The 19,394-nt window shown below is 47.5% G+C and overlaps 1 protein-coding gene across 1 annotated transcript in view; it reads left to right on the forward strand.

The window, feature by feature from the left end:
* The first annotated feature begins 4,919 nt into the window (after positions 1–4,919).
* Positions 4,920–19,394, forward strand: part of LOC144148658 (kelch domain-containing protein 3) — an 83,808-nt gene continuing 69,333 nt past the window's right edge. Inside the window, exons 1-2 of the mRNA XM_077680175.1 lie at positions 4,920–5,340; positions 19,112–19,168. Coding sequence (XP_077536301.1) covers positions 5,254–5,340; positions 19,112–19,168 — 144 coding nt within the window. The 5' untranslated portion in view covers positions 4,920–5,253. The remainder of the gene's footprint in view (positions 5,341–19,111; positions 19,169–19,394) is intronic.

The following is a 19,394-nucleotide window of genomic DNA, read 5'->3' on the forward strand; positions in this document are numbered from 1 at the left end:
TCCTGGCTCGTCACAAAGCGAGCCGAATCTGGTGAACCTGTATTCGGTGGCAAATGACGCACTTAGGCGAAATCCCCAGATTTATGCTTTTTGAAACGTGTGGTGAGGTACAAAAAACAGTAGCGCCAGCCGGGGAGCACGCACCGGGGAGAAAATGGAGGGGGCCGAGATATACAGGGTGCTTCAACTAAGTTTAGGCAGGGATTACAAATATGCCGAGTCCCTCTAAGACGACGCGACCAAGTGCATGTTGCTCGCTTTTGTATGTAGTGTGTCCCGCTATTTTTTTTTTACATTTTGCTTAATTAGATAATCAGTCAGGGTTAATGAGCCAACTTCTAAACCAACGAAGCTAGACAAATAATCCCAATTTTAAAGTTGTAGAGGGGTTTGAAAACGTCCGAATAAACAGTTTCTGTGTTTTTATCTATTAGGTATTAGTGTTTTTCAGCTTACTGATGATGCCCGTGAAATACAAAAAAAAAAAAAAAAAACGCCACGTGACATGCCGGCTTTGCGCGTAGTGATTGCAGCGCTCCCACACGTTCCGCGTACAAATAATCATAGATGCGCTGGCGCCTAAAGAGCGACAGGGCAGATGACGGACCTGTTGCTTCCGGCCGCACAAGCGCTAACCGCTAGGTCTGCTTATCGCTAGAACGAACTGTGGCGACGGAAGCACATCGCTGGCGTAAAGAGCCCCAGCCAACGCCTACGTCGCTGCCCTGCAGCCTTTTACGCGGCAGCGCTCCTGTGTGTGTTTTCGCGCGGAACGTTTGGGAGCACTGCAATTACGACGCGCAAGCGAGCATGTCAGATGGCGTTTTTTTGTTTATTTGTATTTCGAGAACATCATCAGTAAGCTGAAAAATATTAATACTTAATACGCAGAAAGACAGAAACTGTTTATTCGGACGTTTTGAAAAACCGCTGTGCAACTTTATAATTGGGATTTTTTTCATGCTTTGTTGGTGTAGAAGTTGGCTAATTAACCTTGACTGATTATCTAAGTGAGCAAAGCACAAAAAACATCGTGACGCCCATCATACAGAAGTGAGCAATATTCACTTGGGCGCGTCGTCTTGGAGTGCATCGGCAAACTTTTAAACGCTGGCTGAATTTAGCTGAAACACCGTGGAAAACGGGGGGCTCGTTGTATAAAGACAGAAAAATGAGTAGGCAAGGAAGCCAAGGAGGAAATGTCACAGGCCATTTATTCCTTTTGAAACAGATATAGTTTTTGAGAGAAAGAAAGAAAGAAAGAAGGTGGAGAAAACATGCCCGCCGGGCGGGATCCGAACCCCCGACCTCCAGAATACGCGTCTGGTCCGATGACCACTACGCTACCGGCGGGGCTGTGCTCCCCTCCACTTTCTTTAGTATTTGTGTTAAGGTAATTGTTTCCTGCCCTTGGGGATGTTAGCCAGCGCCACTCGGACAACTCGGGGTGAAGGGGACCTTCTTTCTTAACACCCGGGCCGTGACTCGAGCGCCTACGACATGTCGGGAGTGGCCGACCAGCAATCAACCCCTCTTAAGCTACCTATGGCACCAAGACTGCCAAAACAGAGACTAGAGACTCTCGCTATGCATGTAGAGAATCAGAATAGGAAATGAGGGCCTCGTTGAATGATTGGCTCTCTTGACTGCCCACTCACATTTCTGCTTTCATTCAACGAGCCCCTCATTTCTTATTCACAATTCACTACAAGCGATACCTTCTTATTGTTGTTGTTCTTTTCCTTTTATAGTTTATGCGTGGGGTTCGAACATACACTAAATGAAGTGGCTTCCCGTGGCATTATAAGAAGTCAGCTTACTTGCTGGCCGAGGAACCATGTCTTTTCCTGGGTACGTCATTACAGCCTTTGTGGCACTATCTTTTCTAATATGCGCGTACAGAGAGATAAAAGAAAGGGGGGGGGGGGAGAGAGAGAAAGGTAGAGAGAGCTGCGAAGGCTGCCTTCTGTATTTAGCCAAGCCGGTCGATAATTGAGGTAGCGTGGTCTTTTTAAGCACGATCGAAACAAGGCAACAGAGAAGATAACGAAACCCAGAAATGGAAAATCCTCACGATGCCAAGTTACGTTCGTTTTCCTCTTTGTTTGTTAGTTGGTTTGATCTTTAGGGAGGGACCTTGGATTGGAGCAAAAGCAGCAGCGTCTTCCAGTGTTGGGTGACGTACCATGATTTTCGGGGGAGGGTTTTATTGGAGCCCTACATTGCTGCTTTCCCGCTCTCTCACATTCACTTCACTGCATTGTAATCATCCCCATCTGGCGTATCAAGCACTGCCGCTAGCAGAGCTGACCCCTCTCCAGCCCACATTAAAGAGTTCTCTCTCTCTCTCTCTCTCTCTCTCTCTCTCTCTCTCTCTCTCTCTCTCTCTCTCTCTCTCTCTCTCTCTCTCTCTCTCTCTCTCTCTCTCTCTCTCTCTCTCTCTCATTTACAGTAGGTTTCATGTCCCCACTAGTCCCGTCATTTGAGCCTCCGGACAGGTGACAATTTTAGCCGCGAAAATCAAAGAGCCACAATTACTGTTATGCGAAAGCTCTGTTTTCGAAGGCGAGCAAATCAATGATTAGTGCTGTCTATATGAATAATTTTAAAAAAGGAAACAAACTGAAATAAATCAAACTAGTTATTTGTGTGCATCAATTCTTAAATGAGTTTCAATGTGTTGAAGGAACACCTGCGTGTATCTTTTGTTTTCTCGCAGGGCAGTCGATACACAGCTCGAAAACTTGAAACCATACTTAATGATGGCGATATCAATTACAAGCGAGAAAAAAAAAAGAAAAATACTCGGGCCATTCGGTCCCAAAGTCGGTGAACTAAAATTTACTGCACGCAAATGTCTGTACCCGTAGTGAAAACTATTCTGAAGTGCTTACGTTTCATTCGCAATTTAAGATCACCCCTGCCAGGCAGACCACGCATACTGAGCTAATAATCTTGATAGTACGTTTTTTTAACGGATGTAGGCTACGAAGGTATCGCTGTGGTTGTCAAGATATGTATTTGCAAACCGAGGGAGGCACAGCACCGAAACAGTGGGCAAGATAAGATCAGAAGGACAAGCCTTCTGAGGATGCTTTCGGAGACGTCCTTCGTGGTGCGGGAAACCAGAAATGGCGTGTCCTTAAGGTGAAGATGGAACGTGTGGGAGGCGTTCGAGTGGATTAACTTTGGCTGGGCAGCTGATACGGGCTTACAGAAGTCTTTATAACTTCTACGTCAGGCAATGTGCGCTTTTATTCGAACGCGCTTTATTTACGTGATCGTTTGTGAACGTAGATTATTTAGCACGCACTGCTCACTTGAGAAGTAACAAATCATTGCAACCTTTGAACCGAAATTCCTGCGGAAGTTTTTGGTAACTAGAAACCCTTCCACTTATTCTTACTACCTTTATGGTGACAACAACAGCAATAAACTATAGGGAAGAGAAACAACTGATGACATGCATCAGGTGACGACTTGGGGAGGTCATTGGAGGCTCTCTTAAACGTTACGGCCAAGTCAGTGCACGTGTATACTCAATAAAGGACACTCTCTTTCTTTCCGTGTAGGCATGAAACTGCCGCTGTCGCAAGAACGCGTGGCGGGTCGTGACATTAATTTACTCCGACGACAGCATGAAAAAATTCATTGTAAAGACACTAATGAAAGGCAAGGGGGCAGGTAAGCCAGGTCGTTAGAAACAACCCGACCCTTCTTGGCACTCGGAGAGCTTGTGACGCAAATGCAAACCGTCGCCGTCTAAACACAACTTCAAGGAATTAGCTGCGTTAGGGCTGAACAAAACGAGGCTTAAATGAAGCAAAAAAGCAAAAAAAGAGGAAGCCAAATTTCCTTAAACACTGCAGCATTCGTCGCGTTACAGGAACGAACGGAGGCGAACGGCGTTGCTTACGTAAGGAAGTCAAGGCGAGCGCGTCTCGTATAGCGGAGACAAGCGTTTACCTCGGAGAGGGCAACTTTTCCTGCCTTTTTTTCTTCTACCGCCCTCTTTTGTTTCATTTCTCCGCTTATAATGAACTTATACCCGCGTGTGTATCACAGTACGCGACGCTTACGTTGTCGCCTTCAGCTGCAGTTAAAATGCGCCGTAAATGCCTTACGGCAGTGCGCGTGCGCGTTTCCGATCTAATCGTTGTCTCCGAATAACCCCCCGGGAAGCAGCGTCCCCTCTCTCTCCCTCCCCAGATCAAATGTTCGTTTCACGGCGCGGGCGAGACGTCCGACCCGACCCTGACATCCTTGGAGGCTGCTGCTGCTGCTGTTCGCGGAGAGTGCCGCTCTCAGGAAGGCGAGTAGTTGTGTTGCCTTGCCTGCGAAACGACGCCGCCGCGAGCATTGGATCGTGGCGCGCTTTTTCCGACGCCGGTGTTAACGTACGCGCGCTCCGCTCGATAGGAGACCGGATTTGCCGTTCGCGCAACCGACTACCACGCCTTCTTCCGACCCCCACCCCCCTTCCTCAGCCCCCATCATCACCGCTGGAAGTGTTGCTGAAACGAGAGTTGCCCAGACATCGTCTGTTTATTTCCTGTCGTCGCCAAAAACTGCTATCGTCGAAAATATCGTCTGCTGCGGCCGCTGTCAACTGAAGCTGCAGACATTCGTCAACGTCGTCCGCCGAAGTCGTCCGCTTGTGTTCCGTCGTCGCCAAAACTGACCGCAAACGTTGCAGACGTTTCGTCAACGTCGTCTGCCGAAGTCCGTTTCAGTGTTCGCCCTCGCCCTCACCTTAGCGTCGTCTGCTACGCTCGTTATCTGAAGCTGCCGGCTGTGTGTTCGATGACGCTTGGTATTGGGACCAGTGTTGATTTTCTTCCGCCAACGGTGTTGATCTGCGTTAGTCTTTGCGGCGTTTCTTAAATGGCATTGCTACCGTTGGCATACTGTTCGGCGTACATGTGATGCCATTGCCTGCCTGGACACCATTCTTGCTGCAGACGACCGAAGGATCCGACTTGCAGAGTCGTCTGTGACTAACTTCTAAGGACAAGGAAATTGCGCTATTTCAAACTAACTGGTTCCATGTATCGTGATCGGACCGAATAATGCTCTTTTAAGCATCCCTGCTGTCATCATCGGCGTTGCGCATCGACCACGCTCGGATTCGCGTTGAGGGAAAAGATTAGGCTTACGAACGGACAAACGTCGTCTGCTGGCGTGCGCTCGAACTGCCAGCACTCTCATTAGCGAGCGTCGTCTGCTGCTTCTTTTCCTGGACGTCGTCTGGTGATGGTTCCCGTGACGGCCAAATTCACTGGCTGGTTGTGCCGGCTGTTCAAAAAAATCTTCTACCACGTCATTTGTGACTCGTCCCTGGTGAGTTATGTGCGTCGCTTGCTTTGGATATATCTGACTGAGAAGTCTTGGCGTATTCTGCTTAAAGAGACGGTGAAGATAATGTTGTAAGCACTGTGGGGATATTTTGGGGGTAAACGTTTATGAGATGTGGCGTGTATTCATTAATTTGCGTACAACTTACAGGTACTTTTTAAGGCGAAACTTTCTATACTTCACTTGCGCCGTAGATCGTAACACCAAAACGCGCTGCAAGAAATCCAACTTTAACGATAGGTTTCCACAAATGGTGCATGATGATGATGATGAAACAGGAAGCGCCTAAAGAAAAAAAACGCCTCCCGTGGTCGAAATGAAACCTGGGCCCCTAGATTTATGAAGCTGACGTGCATATAGCGCAATTCCGACACTCTCGAAGCAGTTTGAATTTTGGAATTTGATTATGTGTTCGACTAAGGTTGCATGGGAGCAAGCTTCGCGTTTTAACCATCTTTCTTTTAATAGAGGGGCTTTGATTTTCTTTTCGTTTTCTTTCTTTTTTTTTTTTGGCGAATGTGTGTTCGCAAAACAAATGCCACTTCCTCTCCTCATCTGCTGAGTCGGCACACTTACAGATTCGTCGGAAGGCATTGAGCACATAGGGAGCCCAGACATCCTATGCAAATCGTGGCACTTGGCATGTACGTCAAGCCGCCTATAAGGGCAATTAGTCGTTATAGGCGCCATTTCGAACGTTTACCTACAGAGGCTTCGGCTGTGTCTTGAAAGAAACGAACGGGGGGGAGGGGGGGCTCAAGATAATCTATTATTATTATTCTTTTTTTCGTTGGTGTGTGTGTGTGTGTGTGTGTGTGTGTGAGAGAGAGAGGGGGGGGGGGGTTCTGGAAACTAGAGTGCGTTTTTTCGGCTTCTGAAATTCACGGTATTTTTTTCAAAGTGGTCGGCCCTGGCTTTTCCAACTGAATCTTGCGTCGAAAACAATTTAAATGGAGTAATGTCTCTTTATTCCCTTCAAACATCCTACGCAAAGTAAAACCCAAGGTTAATATTTGCTTGCTCAGGGAAGAACGATCCCGCCATGTGAGTGTCAGTCGAACAGCACTTGTCAGCACTTTCACTCGCGAGATACAATCGACGCGGTGGACGGAATTATGGGAAGGAAAGTAGTTAGTCACAGGCACAGTATAACAGAAACAAGGTGAATGAGGAATCAAGTTTGCAGGCGGATAGCCATGGATCCTCGCTGTTTGGACCACTCCAGCCAGTTATGATTCGTCTAACCTGGCCAAGATCACTGGAGGCTCAGCCCTTTCTCTCTTCCGGAGCTCCTGCATATCTATACGTTGTTCCACCACTGTGTTTACGCTCCCTGAAGCCTCAACAAAAGGCCCGGGCGTGCAGAAAAATGAAATGACCTCAGCTTTGCACAACATGGAATGAAAACGGGCTGAACCATTCGAGCCATGGGGCTTCGTCTTTTCATGTGAGGGACAGCATCGGTTCGCTTCGCTCCTCGCAAAAGGAAAACAAAAAAAAAAAAAAAAAAAACACGGCGTAAGCAGCGAGATAACGATTCCGCGCCTCATTCTGTACACGGGTGCGGCCGCTCATTAGGACACGCGAGCCCAAATAATGATTGATGGATGATCTCTAATCTCCAAGCATCAAAATGTGCTTAGGTAGCCGATAAAGGGCTTGGAACGTAAGACTTATGGTGCAGGTAACACTTCGCCAAGTGATCGATTGATTGATGAAGCGCACATTAATCAATAGGGGATGTCTTGTGATGGGGTTCAAGTTCGTGCTCCGGGTGTCGCAGGCGAAGTACACCCCACACTGTCCAGCCCTCGTACACCGTACGCAGGACCGCCGGGTATTTTCGTTATCTTTATTGCGCAGTGGGAAGACCGTGAACCGGTTGTTGTCTGCCTTGTGTCAGCGGTTCGTTTAGTCGACTGGCATTATACGTGCGGGCCATGGGTGTCTTGTATGTAGTGGTCACTTTTTTAGGAGAGCGAAGCGCACTTCCCAGAGGTAGTGGCGAGCGGCATCGGCTAGGGGTTCTACCGAAACGCCGTTTTACCAAAACACCGGTACCGAGACCCAGATTGGTCGTAGAGGTTGAGGTTGGCAGGAGTGCATGGTATTGGGCCGGACGACATGCAGCCCGGACAGAATAGTTGCCTGTGTGGGTGAGTCAAAGTGTGGCGAGAAACTTCCGGGGTGGTATATTTCAGGACTGTAGGTGGGTTGTTTCCCTCAGTTGTTGCCGCTGAGTGTGTCACTCTGCATGAGGCGGCGGTGTCGCCTCTTCCGCTAATTGGGCGTTAGGTGACGTTTGAAACCTCGAGGGTTACGGTAAATAAACCCCCGCTAAGATGAACTCGAAGGGACAGAGAAAAAGTGTTCTTATTATCCGAAATTCACTTTAAGCGCACATTTTTTTTACATTGTCTATTTGAGAAGAGAGCACTAAGTACTTGAAAATATGGTCTAAAACACTTGATTGGATGGATGGATGGATGGATGGATGGATGGATGGATGGATGGATGGATGGATGGATGGATGGATGGATGTATGAGCGGATCAAATTTTATTCGAAAAACTCTAACACACTAATCAGGCTCTTGCAATCTCTACAAAGTTGTATCTCGTCTTCATAGCCCATTTAACCACAAAAGTACCAGCTTTGATCGTTGGGCCTTTAGGGGAAGGGGAGTTGTTCAACGCGAGGCTGCGCCCACGCGGTCGAGTGCGTACACTTAGCGCGCGGTTGTCAGGTCCGCATGCGACCTTCGCGTGCGGCGGTCGAGTACGACCATTATCTCGTTGAGGAAGGCGCCGCACGACAATTGCGGGTACAATGCTGCGAGAAGAATGAGGGGCAGGAAAACAAAGGCCCTTATGGCGGCCTCGGAAACATTGTTTATAAGCTGTATCTCAGAGGGAAAAAAGAAGCAAATGATCCGGAAAAAAATTGCCTCTTGCTAAAAATATATAGAACTTGATTTCCTGTCATTCGATGGAACACGCGCCTCACATTGTCCTTTAACGTCTATTGCGTGGAAGGTAATAAAGACGATCCTCTTATTACGGACACTTCATACCCAGCCTTCTCGCTCAAAATTCCGACCTCTCTCGAACCTAGCGAAACTACTTCAGGAAAGTGATATTTGGCATAAGGCAAGAAGTCAACGTGAAGATGAAAACGCTAAAAGAACTTTCCAGGAGTCTGAATATTTTGTGTGTAATTCGCTGTCAAATCTTACTCCCCATGCATTTCTGTGGGATACTTTCCGTGGCTCAGGAACCTAGTCGCGCAACGTGCGACACTTGAAACTGCGCACAAAGCAAGTTTTCAACCCCAATATTAGCTGTGCGAAAGAACGTTACATTTCGCTAAATAACTACACAGTAATCACTGTCGAAAGGATTGCCATGAGCGGGAAAGCTGCACATGTAAACGCGAACATTTTGGCGTGAATGTCTGTCTGTCTGTGTTGTGATTAAGCCACCCGGCCAAAAGTTAAAAGAACTCTTGAACGAGACGTTTGTAAACAAGGCAAAACAATTTCCAACCTGGTATGTCACCATTTCTTTTAATTTGAAAAGCTTCGATAATCTTCCATATACACTCTGAGCCTTGTGTTTAGCAATTACAACAACGTTTTCAAAGACGCAACTCCTCCTCCCAACGCTGAGCAATATGCGAATACTTCGTGCGAATATTCAAGTGCGTGAGTGCTCCGTCCGTGCAGTTGGCAGATAGGGAATTTGGTTTCCTAACTGGTCGCGTTGCGCAATAAGCTGCATAGTGTAGGGCTGAGCACGCGTAATTCCTCAACGGATTTAACATGCGATTATCCTCGGTCGCCGAGATATGCGGCCACGTGGTTGTTCAGGGTGTTATATATGTTTGCTGCTTTTTAATTTAATTCAGTTACCCGCCGCGGTGGCTCAATGGCTAAGGCGTTGCGCTGCTGAGCACGAGGTCGCGGGTTCGATTCCCGGCCGCGGCGGCCGCTTTTCTGATTAAGGCGAAAAGCGAAAACGCCCGTGTGTACGAGATTTCGGCGCACGTTAAAGATCCCCAGGTGGTCAAAATTAATCCGGAGCCCCCCTCCACTACGGCGCGCCTCATTGCCTGCGTTGCGTCGGCGGGTTAAACCCTTCAATCAATCACTTTAATTCAGTTGTGAGTTAAGCGCTGTGTCGTCGTCCCTCCTTCTTGCGTTCCGACTCCTTCGCGCCGTTTTATGAAAGGATCGCTTTGTTGACCACTCGTCTAACCGCCGTCTCGCATAACGAGCCTTATGACCATCCCTCTTCTGGTAATCACTGATCATGATCGCGATACCGGGGTCACAATCTTAAGATTGTGACGAGTGGACTGACAATCTCGTTTGCCTGTGGTAACTGATTGGGACTATTAAAATCACCATAGCACTCACTTTATGAATGCACGTATTGTTGAGGAGGAATAATTGGGGAGCGGTTGAGGTGTTCCGGTTTCTAATAAAAATCTTACTTCTATACGTTAAGTGGCATTTGCTGACAGAGGGAGAGGGAGGACAGCTATGCGAAGGGAATGGCTTGCTATATGTTAGGTCGGTGGTGACTGTACCAGCGGAGTAGAAATAGAAGAGCAAGTGGAAAATCCAAATTAAAAAAAAAAATTGGCCGCGTATCTGCTCATTTCGTTGCAAATGCCGTCAAAAGACTATAGTCTTTATCGGCTTTTGCGAAGTAAATGTGCCTTACCGCTCACCGCTCACCTCTTGCGTCGCGCTCCTCCCAAGGTAAAGACGCCAAATGTTTGCTTAAATAATTTTAAATTTCCCGCGTTCCACTGCTCCAAACCGGGTGTCTCGATGCGAACGTTGCCGTACGGCGAAGACGCGCGTTAATCGAGGTACCCTAATTCACCGTTTATAGAACCGCGTTTCCCTACTCCACGTGCGTTGCAAGCAGAACGTGGAAACTATCTAGTGGAACCTTGCGTAACTGTTGCCGGTTGATTTCTTAAAATGGCACCAGAAGCTACATTGGCGCGCGCGACAGGAGGCGACGGCGGAGTGAATTCTCTTTCTGCAGTCGCTGAAGTATTTAATTTCGCAAAAGTCAAGCATGTTTGAATTTTTATAAAGGAACACTGCAAATATAACTTCTGTATTGATTTGTTGTCTCATATTTGATTGATTGATTGATTGATTGATTGATTGATTGATTGATTGATTGATTGATCGATCGATCGATCGATCGATTGATTGATTGATTGATTGATTGATTGATTGATTGATTGATTGATTGATTGATTGTAGGGTTTAACGCGCCGACGCAACGCAGGCGATGAGGCGCGCCGTAGTGGAGGGCTCCGGATTAATTTTGACCACCTGGGAATCTTTATCGCGCGCCGAAATCTCGTACACACGGGCGTTTTTGCTTTTCGCCTACATCAGAAAAGCGGCCGCCGCGGCAGGGAATCGAACCCGCGACCTCGTGCTCAGCAGCGCAACGCCACTGAACCACCGCGGCGGGTGTTGTCTCATATTTGCGTAATGTCTTGTTCTTCTTCAACAATGTTGACAAGTATATATGAACATTACACCGGACATAGACGGGTAGATTTAGCTGTGACTATATAAGACTATTGCGCAGGCATTGTTTTGCTTTGGCCGGGTGGCTGAATCGAGTCACAGACAGACAGACAGACAGACAGACAGACAGACCAAAATTTCTGGGTTTAAGTAGCCCAAGAAAGACTATCGTCTTTAAAAATCGAATATGAAGTCTGAATCGTCTTGCCAAGTACGGGGGTCACTTCGGAAAGGTGTCGGAACACTTGTGTCCTTTCATAAGAGGATTCGTTCCTGCTATATGCGCGCACCCAGGAAATAATCTTGCCGGTGCAGATCACTCGGTCAAGCAGATAAATTTGCAGGGCGGCTGAATGAGCTGCGGTCTATGTCTTGCCGAATAGTACACGTCGGCCAGAGCAAAAAATTGGCCGCATATTCGCTTGCTTAACGGCAAAATGTCGCCGAAAGAAGATAGTTGTTTGCCACCCCTTTAAGCTCCCCGCTCCAACTCCTCCCCCTCTACCTCTCCCATTCCGGATATACTGTCACAATGAATTGAGTGGAGATTTGTCCAATGTAATTCAAGTTTCCCGCCTTCGCACTGCTCGCACGAGCCATCTTTCGGGACAACGTGAATCTTTTACTTTATCTTTTGTTTCTTGTTCTCCCTGGAACAGCCCAAGCGCGAGTTCTGTTTTGTTTGTCCGTGTGCTTGCTTTTATCTAGCACGTGCTGGAGGCATTCAGCGCCATTATTAACGCGTGTTTTTTGCTTGATCTTGTAAAAACCACACCGACGTGTACTGCCAACTAAAACAACAGGTTTACTACCGGTTGTGTTGTTACATTTTGCTTCAAATGTACCTCTGGATTCCTTTGCTCTAAACAATGGGGACATGGATGACTTAGTCCAGCATGCAGTTTCAGCAGTTTCGCATGGTTGTGCCTATATATGTTTCTTTTTGGACGAATTTGTGACAACTTTTGTCCGGAAGGCTTAATCGAGGAACAGACAGACAGACAGACAGACAGACAGACAGACAGACAGACAGACAGACAGACAGACAGACAGACAGACAGACAGACAGACAGATAGATAGATAGATAGATAGATAGATAGATAGATAGATAGATAGATAGATAGATAGATAGATAGATAGATAGATAGATAGATAGATAGATAGATAGATAGATAGATAGATAGATAGATAGATAGATAGATAGATAGATGGACGGACAGACGGACGGACGGACGGAAAGACAGACAGACAGACAGACAGATAGATGGACGGACAGACGGACGGACGGACGGAAAGACAGACAGACAGACAGACAGACAGACAGACAGACAGACAGACAGACAGACAGACAGATAGATGGACGGACAGACGGACGGACGGACGGAAAGACAGACGGACGGAAATACGGATAGACGGATAGACGGACAGACGGACAGACGGAAAGACAGACGGAAAGACAGACAGACAGAGACCAAAGTGTTGCTATCGTCTTCAAAAGTGAACCCTTTCATAACATCCGAACCGGAACGTTGTATTGACGCACCCGCGCCGTCATGCGGGCGAAACAACGTCTCGGAGAGGCAGTTATACGGCCAAGGGGAATACCTCTTTTATGCCGCTCCGTCACCAGCAGCACCTTCCATTCCCCGACCAGGCGCCAAGATACTACGCCCGGACGCGGGAAAGCAATAATGCGGACAGGGCAGTATAACGAATGACCTTCAGCAGGCGGCTGCATGCGTTGATTGGCGGTTGCCGAATAAACAAGACGTAACGGCGCGAAAAGTCGACGAAGGCTTACAAAAACATACAGGACAGGCGCCCGCTCTCAACTGTTTACTGAATATATAAAATGCGCGCATATGCCGCAATTTCGCTCGCGCGGAAGTGCTACAAAACTGTTACTGCCACCACTTCGTTTAATAAACTTCCTCCTCACCCCCTGCCGAGTGGATACTGTCCTTTGCGTTTTTGTAAGTCCTCGCCAAATTATTGCGCCGTTATGTCTTGTTTAGCCGAATAGCAACTTGTCCAACATCATGTTCCGTTGTCGCGTGCACTTGAGCTGTCAGGCAATGGCTGGGATACAATTCCGCGTTCCGCCTTCGTGTATAATAGTAATTTTCCTCCGCAATTGACCGAAGCTTCCCAAGTGAAGCTTAGGAACTTGTATACAAAACCGTGCGATAGCCGCAATTCATACGTATGCTGATCGATAAGCAATCACTGCAGATGTTGGGAAGTACAGACTTCGCCGTTTGCAAGTTAAGCGGTATAGAGCGAGACATTCGTGGCTTAGTGTTTGATTTATTTAGCGCAATCTACTACAGGATATTAATACCGATAGTCAAGGAATTGGGTCTGTCGAGCCATCCGTCATGTAACAGCGGACGTACCACGCGAGTGCGATAGACACTGCGCACTTTGAAATAGCCCAGCGCCGATGGCTTAAAGTGGACATTTTCTTCGATATGAAGAAGATGTTGATGGAAGTTGAGGGAAGGTCGAGCTTCGCGGGACATCCGCTGTTTCCCGGAAATAAGTCCCGCCCGTGAAGCGCGGAAGTTGCAGACAAAGGAAGCGTACACGTACGCTATGGTGATTATGCCAGACATGCGCAAGCAGAATAGACGCAGGAATAACTTGCAAAACGCGGGAAGTTCAAATTTTACATACACGCCGCTGTGAATGTAGAAGGGATGTAGAAGTGAAACACGCACAATGTTTGGGATTGAAATCAACGATGGTAGTTTTCTAAATAAAGTACAGACTGGACCCCTTTCAACGCAGTGCTTCGTTCCCACGGTATACACCCGTCCACCGCTCCCCACATACATCACTGCGCATGCGCGGAAGTATATGCGTTTGAATTTCGCGTCTGCACCGCAGGGTCAATCGCTAAGGAGTTGCACAACTGAGCACGGGGACGCGGGTTACAATCTTGGCCGTGGAGGCGCTTTTTTTTCTTATGGAGGCTGAAACGAGAAACGCTCGCATGTACATACGATAAAGCGGCACACATAAAAGATCCCGAGGTATAGCGTAAACGCGAAGCGCAACCTTCCCACTACGGCGGGAAGGTTGCTATTCCCACTACGTGGCTATTCCCGTGGCTATTCCCACTACGGCGGGAATAGCCACGGTATAGCTTCGAAGCTTAACACCCCAATTTGAACAGGAGCGTTTGAATCTCGTGCAAATGCGAGAGATTACTGCGCTAAGACACTGGATAAAATGTCGTTGTAAATGATCGCGCATCTTCTATCACAGTCATGTATCGGCTTGTGCCCGACCGAGTGCTAAGCGAGCTATCCCGCTACGAGCGTTTCGATATCCTTGCGCGATCTCCCAGACTTGACCGATAAGAGAACTGCATCAGCTTCTTATAACAGAATTGAATGAATGTCTGTTCAAAAGAAAGACCTCTAATTAGCCTCGAGGCACTGTGAGTTGGGCTAAGTGAGACATGGGAGATTAATACTAGTCGATGTCCTCGCCACCCGCCGTCTTGATGTATATCGCTCAGCACTGAGTCACAGTTCTCTAGCTTACGGTCTCCCCAATCTGATAAGCCCGCTCTCGAAGGTCTCTACGGAAGCTATGCTCTTGTACAAGTCCGCAGTTCCCTTGACTGCATTGAGAGCACAAATAAAACCTATTTTCAGGTGTCAGAAGTAATAATCATGCGATCGATCCCGTTCTGTCCAGCCTCTTTCCTCATTGCGGTTTTTGTAGCCTTGATGAGTTATTCAGCGCAAATAATAAATCTGCGTCCACATCGGCCTGCATTCCAAAACACGGCTGCCGCTGTTGGTGTCGCGCAAACTGCACCTACTTATTGTAGACCTTGCAGGGAGGGGCGCTTGCTAGTGTATACGATATTCTGATACCCGTCGTGACGGAAAGGAGCATTGCGCAGATTATTATTACGCGAATGGCTGTAACAAAAATTAAGGCCTGTTTCTTCAGAGAAAGATGGTTTAAACCCGAAGCTTTCTCCCAAGCAACCTGAGTCGAAGGCGAAGTCCAAATAATCCACTCTCCCAAAGTCCAAAATGCAAACTGCCAAATTCCAAAGCCAGTGTCCACTCCGACTGAGCCGAACTCTAAAGTTAACGTCCAAATTCCACACCAGCGATGTCCGAAGCCGAAGTCTAAGCCATCATTCACACAGCCGTCACCTTCTCGGTCACGGCACCGTCACGTCAAGAAACCGCGACGGAGACGTAAACGAGTAGCGTTCGTACTGGAGCTCTCCGTCGGTGTACAGGGTCGTCTGCCTAGTGATCAGTTTAGCCTAGAATTGAGCGTTTTTAATCTGAAAAGAAAAGAAAATGGCTTGCGCTGGTTTAGCGCGGGGCATGGTCCCGTCATGTTGACGTGACGGAAACGTAGAGCTCGGCCTCCCGTCACCGTCGCACCGTTTTCGGCCAGAAATCGGCCGAAAAACGGCTGTGGGAATGAGGGCTAACCCTGCTTAGAAATGTATTTCGTCTTCATCATTGCTAACCGTGTGTATACTGCTGAGCTATATCTTGCGTATTACGAGAGACCCGTTAGGTGGGCAAAGACATCGCATTGTTGGGTTATGTGGTGTACGATTGATGCACCCGTTGCGAAACCCAGTCTGTAAAGTTTGTTTTCCTGCAGTGCGTTTTACTCGGACGTCAACGCCATCAGTGAGTCAAAGAAAGTTTCGCTTTAAAAGCGCGTAACATCAGGTTCCCTGCCACACGCATCGTGATTCTGAGCAAACCTGGATAAGTAAAAAAGAACCAGAAAAATGGGGAGTCGCCTTCACATCGCGGAATGCCCCAGATACTAAAAAAAATACACAGAGACAATTTGGACCGCGAAGCTCGTTCCTGTTAGCAGAGGCGGGGCATTCTGAGTATTTGCATATCTAATGTGGGTATACAGAACACTGGAAGCCCTACTCATAGCTCTTTTGTGAAAGCAAACCCAAAGGAAGCAAAACAAATGTCAAACAAACACGCAGAAAAATGCCCTTTCGCAATGTGCGTAATGAGATACTAGGGCAAGTATTCAGATCCAAATCATGAGAGAAAAATCAGGCGTGGTATAGTTATGGGCTGGGCTACGTTTGGTAAGTATCCTGAAATTTTCAGCAAGTAAGCTATTGCTGTCAGTACAAAAACTAGAATATAACAAATGCGTACTTCCGATAATGACATATAGGGCAGAAACTTGGGGCCTCACTAAGCACATTAAAAAAAAACGTAAATTAGCCCAACGAGCCATGGAACAAAAAAAAATGCTAGGGATATGACTTAGAGATACGAAAACAAGAGCGTGGGTTGGAGCACAAACTAGGGTGGGAGGCATTCCAGTTGGGGTTAGGTTGGCCGTATTGGGTTGGTAGTCACTCCGTTTAACAGAAGGACTACCATTGGATAGTAAGCAAAATAAGTCAATGCGAAGGGGCGAATGGACGAATGAACTGAAAAAAAAAATTCAATACAAACAATGTACTCCAACGCGACGCTGAAAGACCACTGAACACGTTTCTGGCGCTATTTGGCCTTGGATGCCCGTTCGCAATAAAAACCCACACATACAAAGAAAGAACTATGCAAACCCAGGATAGTAGTGACTATAGAAATCTTTGATAATGTCCTGCGTCTTGCTATGAACGCCGACAAGCTGATAACGACGGTGATTATTGATGTGGTAAAAGATGAGGTGTGCTTTATCGAGCGGGGATCGGTTACAGCATAGCCGGTATATATAGTTGATAACTCAGCCGCCCTTCTCTTTCATCTTCTGCGTGTCGTGACGTTACGCTGCAACGATTTCCGCAGAGATAGATGGAGCTGGCCGAACGAGTCAAGGGATGCGGTAATGGCGACGTTTCAATCGGTGACCGAAAGATGATGACGTGGAAAGAAGGACAATTCGCGATCAAACAAACTACCGTATAAAGAAGTTCCTAAAGAACGCCCACCCAAATTTCAGAGATATCGAGCGAAAAATACGGGATGGGTGATCTTTCGGGTGAGGGGCGAAAAAGTACGAAAAGTGGCCGAACCGCCAACCCAAAACGGCGGAGATATCAAGAAAAAATACCAGATGGGCAAACTTGACGGCTCAAGTGCGGAAAGGACAAATAAGTGACCGCCTCAACACATGGATAGATGATTCACGTTTATTTTGTTCACTCATCGGCGCTAAAGCCATCAATTTTAGGAGCTGGGAAATCTTTGGGGTATTTTAGTAAATTGAATATTTTACCCCCAAAGGGGAGTGGGCGATGTTTTGGGGGGTGGGCGTTCGCTCGGAACTTTACGGTATTCGAACTACTGACATATCGATGGGAGAAAAAAATGCAGCATATATACAGCGACCAAATGATTCGTGGCAGAAGAAGCGTTTGTCACCAATAAAAACCCAGCGTCCCGATCTATTTCATTGGAGATGACCTATAAAATAATATCATGTTCGTCAGCGTGTGGTTGGTGAATTCCCTCCGTCAACATTTGTTTGACAATCGTGCAGACGCTGTGGGTACACAGGACCACAAAGTTGGAGTAGTTCTTCGACAACGTCCGCAGTATAGGCTGGCACCCTCGATAACTCAAAACTCGAGGGGGCGCCATGACGAAGGACAACCGAATGAACGCGAAAGGAATCGGACGAGGCGTCCACAGCTGTACGCCTGCAGCGAAAGGGGTCGTTTTTTCCATTCCGGGACAAGTAGTCCGCTCACCCGATAATCCACCGAATAACGGTCAAGGACTGCGGCAGAGGTCCAACTAGGTCGATGTTCACTTTTCCAAACGGCGACGAGGGCGGATTCACCGAGTGAAAAAATCCTGGTCAAGGGCTTGCCAGGTGTTTACGGGCGTTCGCTCTATACGGGCGCCTGGCAAAGTATTGCTTCGAAAGTAGAGAAAACGGTGGATCTGATTGAGCGTGCGGTCAAAGCCATGGCACCTTGGCTTGGCGTCGTTGATAACAGCATGGAGAATGCCCGGGCGAAGGCTTTCTTGAAAGGCGAAACGGCAGTTGTATAGCCAGTATATCTTTGGCTACACAACACAACACACACACAACAACAAATGGAATCGACGACTGTGGCCGTCGGGTTACATCGAGCTTAATTTTCGATAAAAGTGTCATCGAGTTGCTCCTCCACGGAGTGGGACAAATAGGAAGTGATGAACAGATAGGGGTGCGATCGGTCACCACAGTAGTCACTGTCGCACGGCTTGTTTGAAGAGGAAAAGTAGGCGAGCAGCCAGCGCCGGTGTGTCGAAATTCGCTCTACTGCGTACGGAAGATTCGTGCTCTTGTGAACGCAGAGCCCAACGAGATAACCTTCTGGTAGCATCAGCTCTCCACAAAAGGACAGTGGATCACTAGACGGGACATCTCAGGTAACGTCCTGAACTTTTTGAAGGACACAAACCCCGGTGACATTTCGTGATTCGCCGCGAATAGTGCCCCTCAGTCGGAGCAATCACCGGCACGCCTCGCAAAGGTATAGGGCTGCCTGTTTGCTCATTCACTCACTCATTCACTACACTTCACTCACTCACTCACTCACTCACTCACTCACTCACTCACTCACTCACTCACTCACTCACTCACTCACTCACTCACTCACTCAAGCCTGAGAAGTGAGTGGGGGTCTGTGACCACCGAAACCCGTATACATGTACGCACTAAACAATGGGACTGCAAATATCTACGGCAGAATTCTCAGCTTTGGTATTTTCATGTCTGTTTGAGAGCGTCCGTTTCGAGCGAGCCATGATTGGCGGAAAGCGGACGACCCGGATATGACGCAGCACAAGCAAGGCGGTGCTCCGGAATTCGAGCGCGTCACTTGATCGGAGGCCTCGCAAAACAGGCGAGAAATTGACATTTTGCGAAACGGGCACAACTCAAAATAATGCCCGAGTGCGAGACACTTCTGCTGACATAACCTATTGCGTGTCGGGCAGCTTCGCGTGTAGTCTGGGCGAGCACAGCTCCAACGCCCAGACCAATTACGTCGGTTTTGGTTTACGTCGGCGCGATGGAATAAATCAGCTGGTGTGTGCTAGATTGCCTTCGTGTTCTTGTGGTTCACTGCTCCATTTCACTAGTATGGCTGTAAGCTTTATAGTCATTGTAATTGTATTATAGTTTTTCTAACCTCACTTTCTTTCCTTTCATGTTGTCTCGCAGGCGGCCGGCTTCGCGAGCCACCGAGACGGCCTTCCTGGAAATGCGGAAAGAAGATTCGTAAGTTAATTTTGAGCCATTTTAGATTTTCCAACTTTGTGCGCAGGATCGGGCACGAACACCCGAAAGAACGCGCACGCAGGAACAGACGAATTGTATAGTACACGCACATTTCTGCTGCTGTGTAGGGACGCAAGTAAAATAAATAAATAAATAAATAAAAAAATAAATAAATAAATAAATAAATAAATAAATAAATAAATAAATACTTCACCGTCTCTTCCTA

This window comes from Haemaphysalis longicornis, unplaced genomic scaffold, assembly GCF_048455015.1.
Source record: "Haemaphysalis longicornis isolate Haplotype H1 unplaced genomic scaffold, Haemaphysalis longicornis Haplotype H1 scaffold_8, whole genome shotgun sequence".
In the NCBI taxonomy this organism is placed as follows: domain Eukaryota; kingdom Metazoa; phylum Arthropoda; class Arachnida; order Ixodida; family Ixodidae; genus Haemaphysalis; species Haemaphysalis longicornis.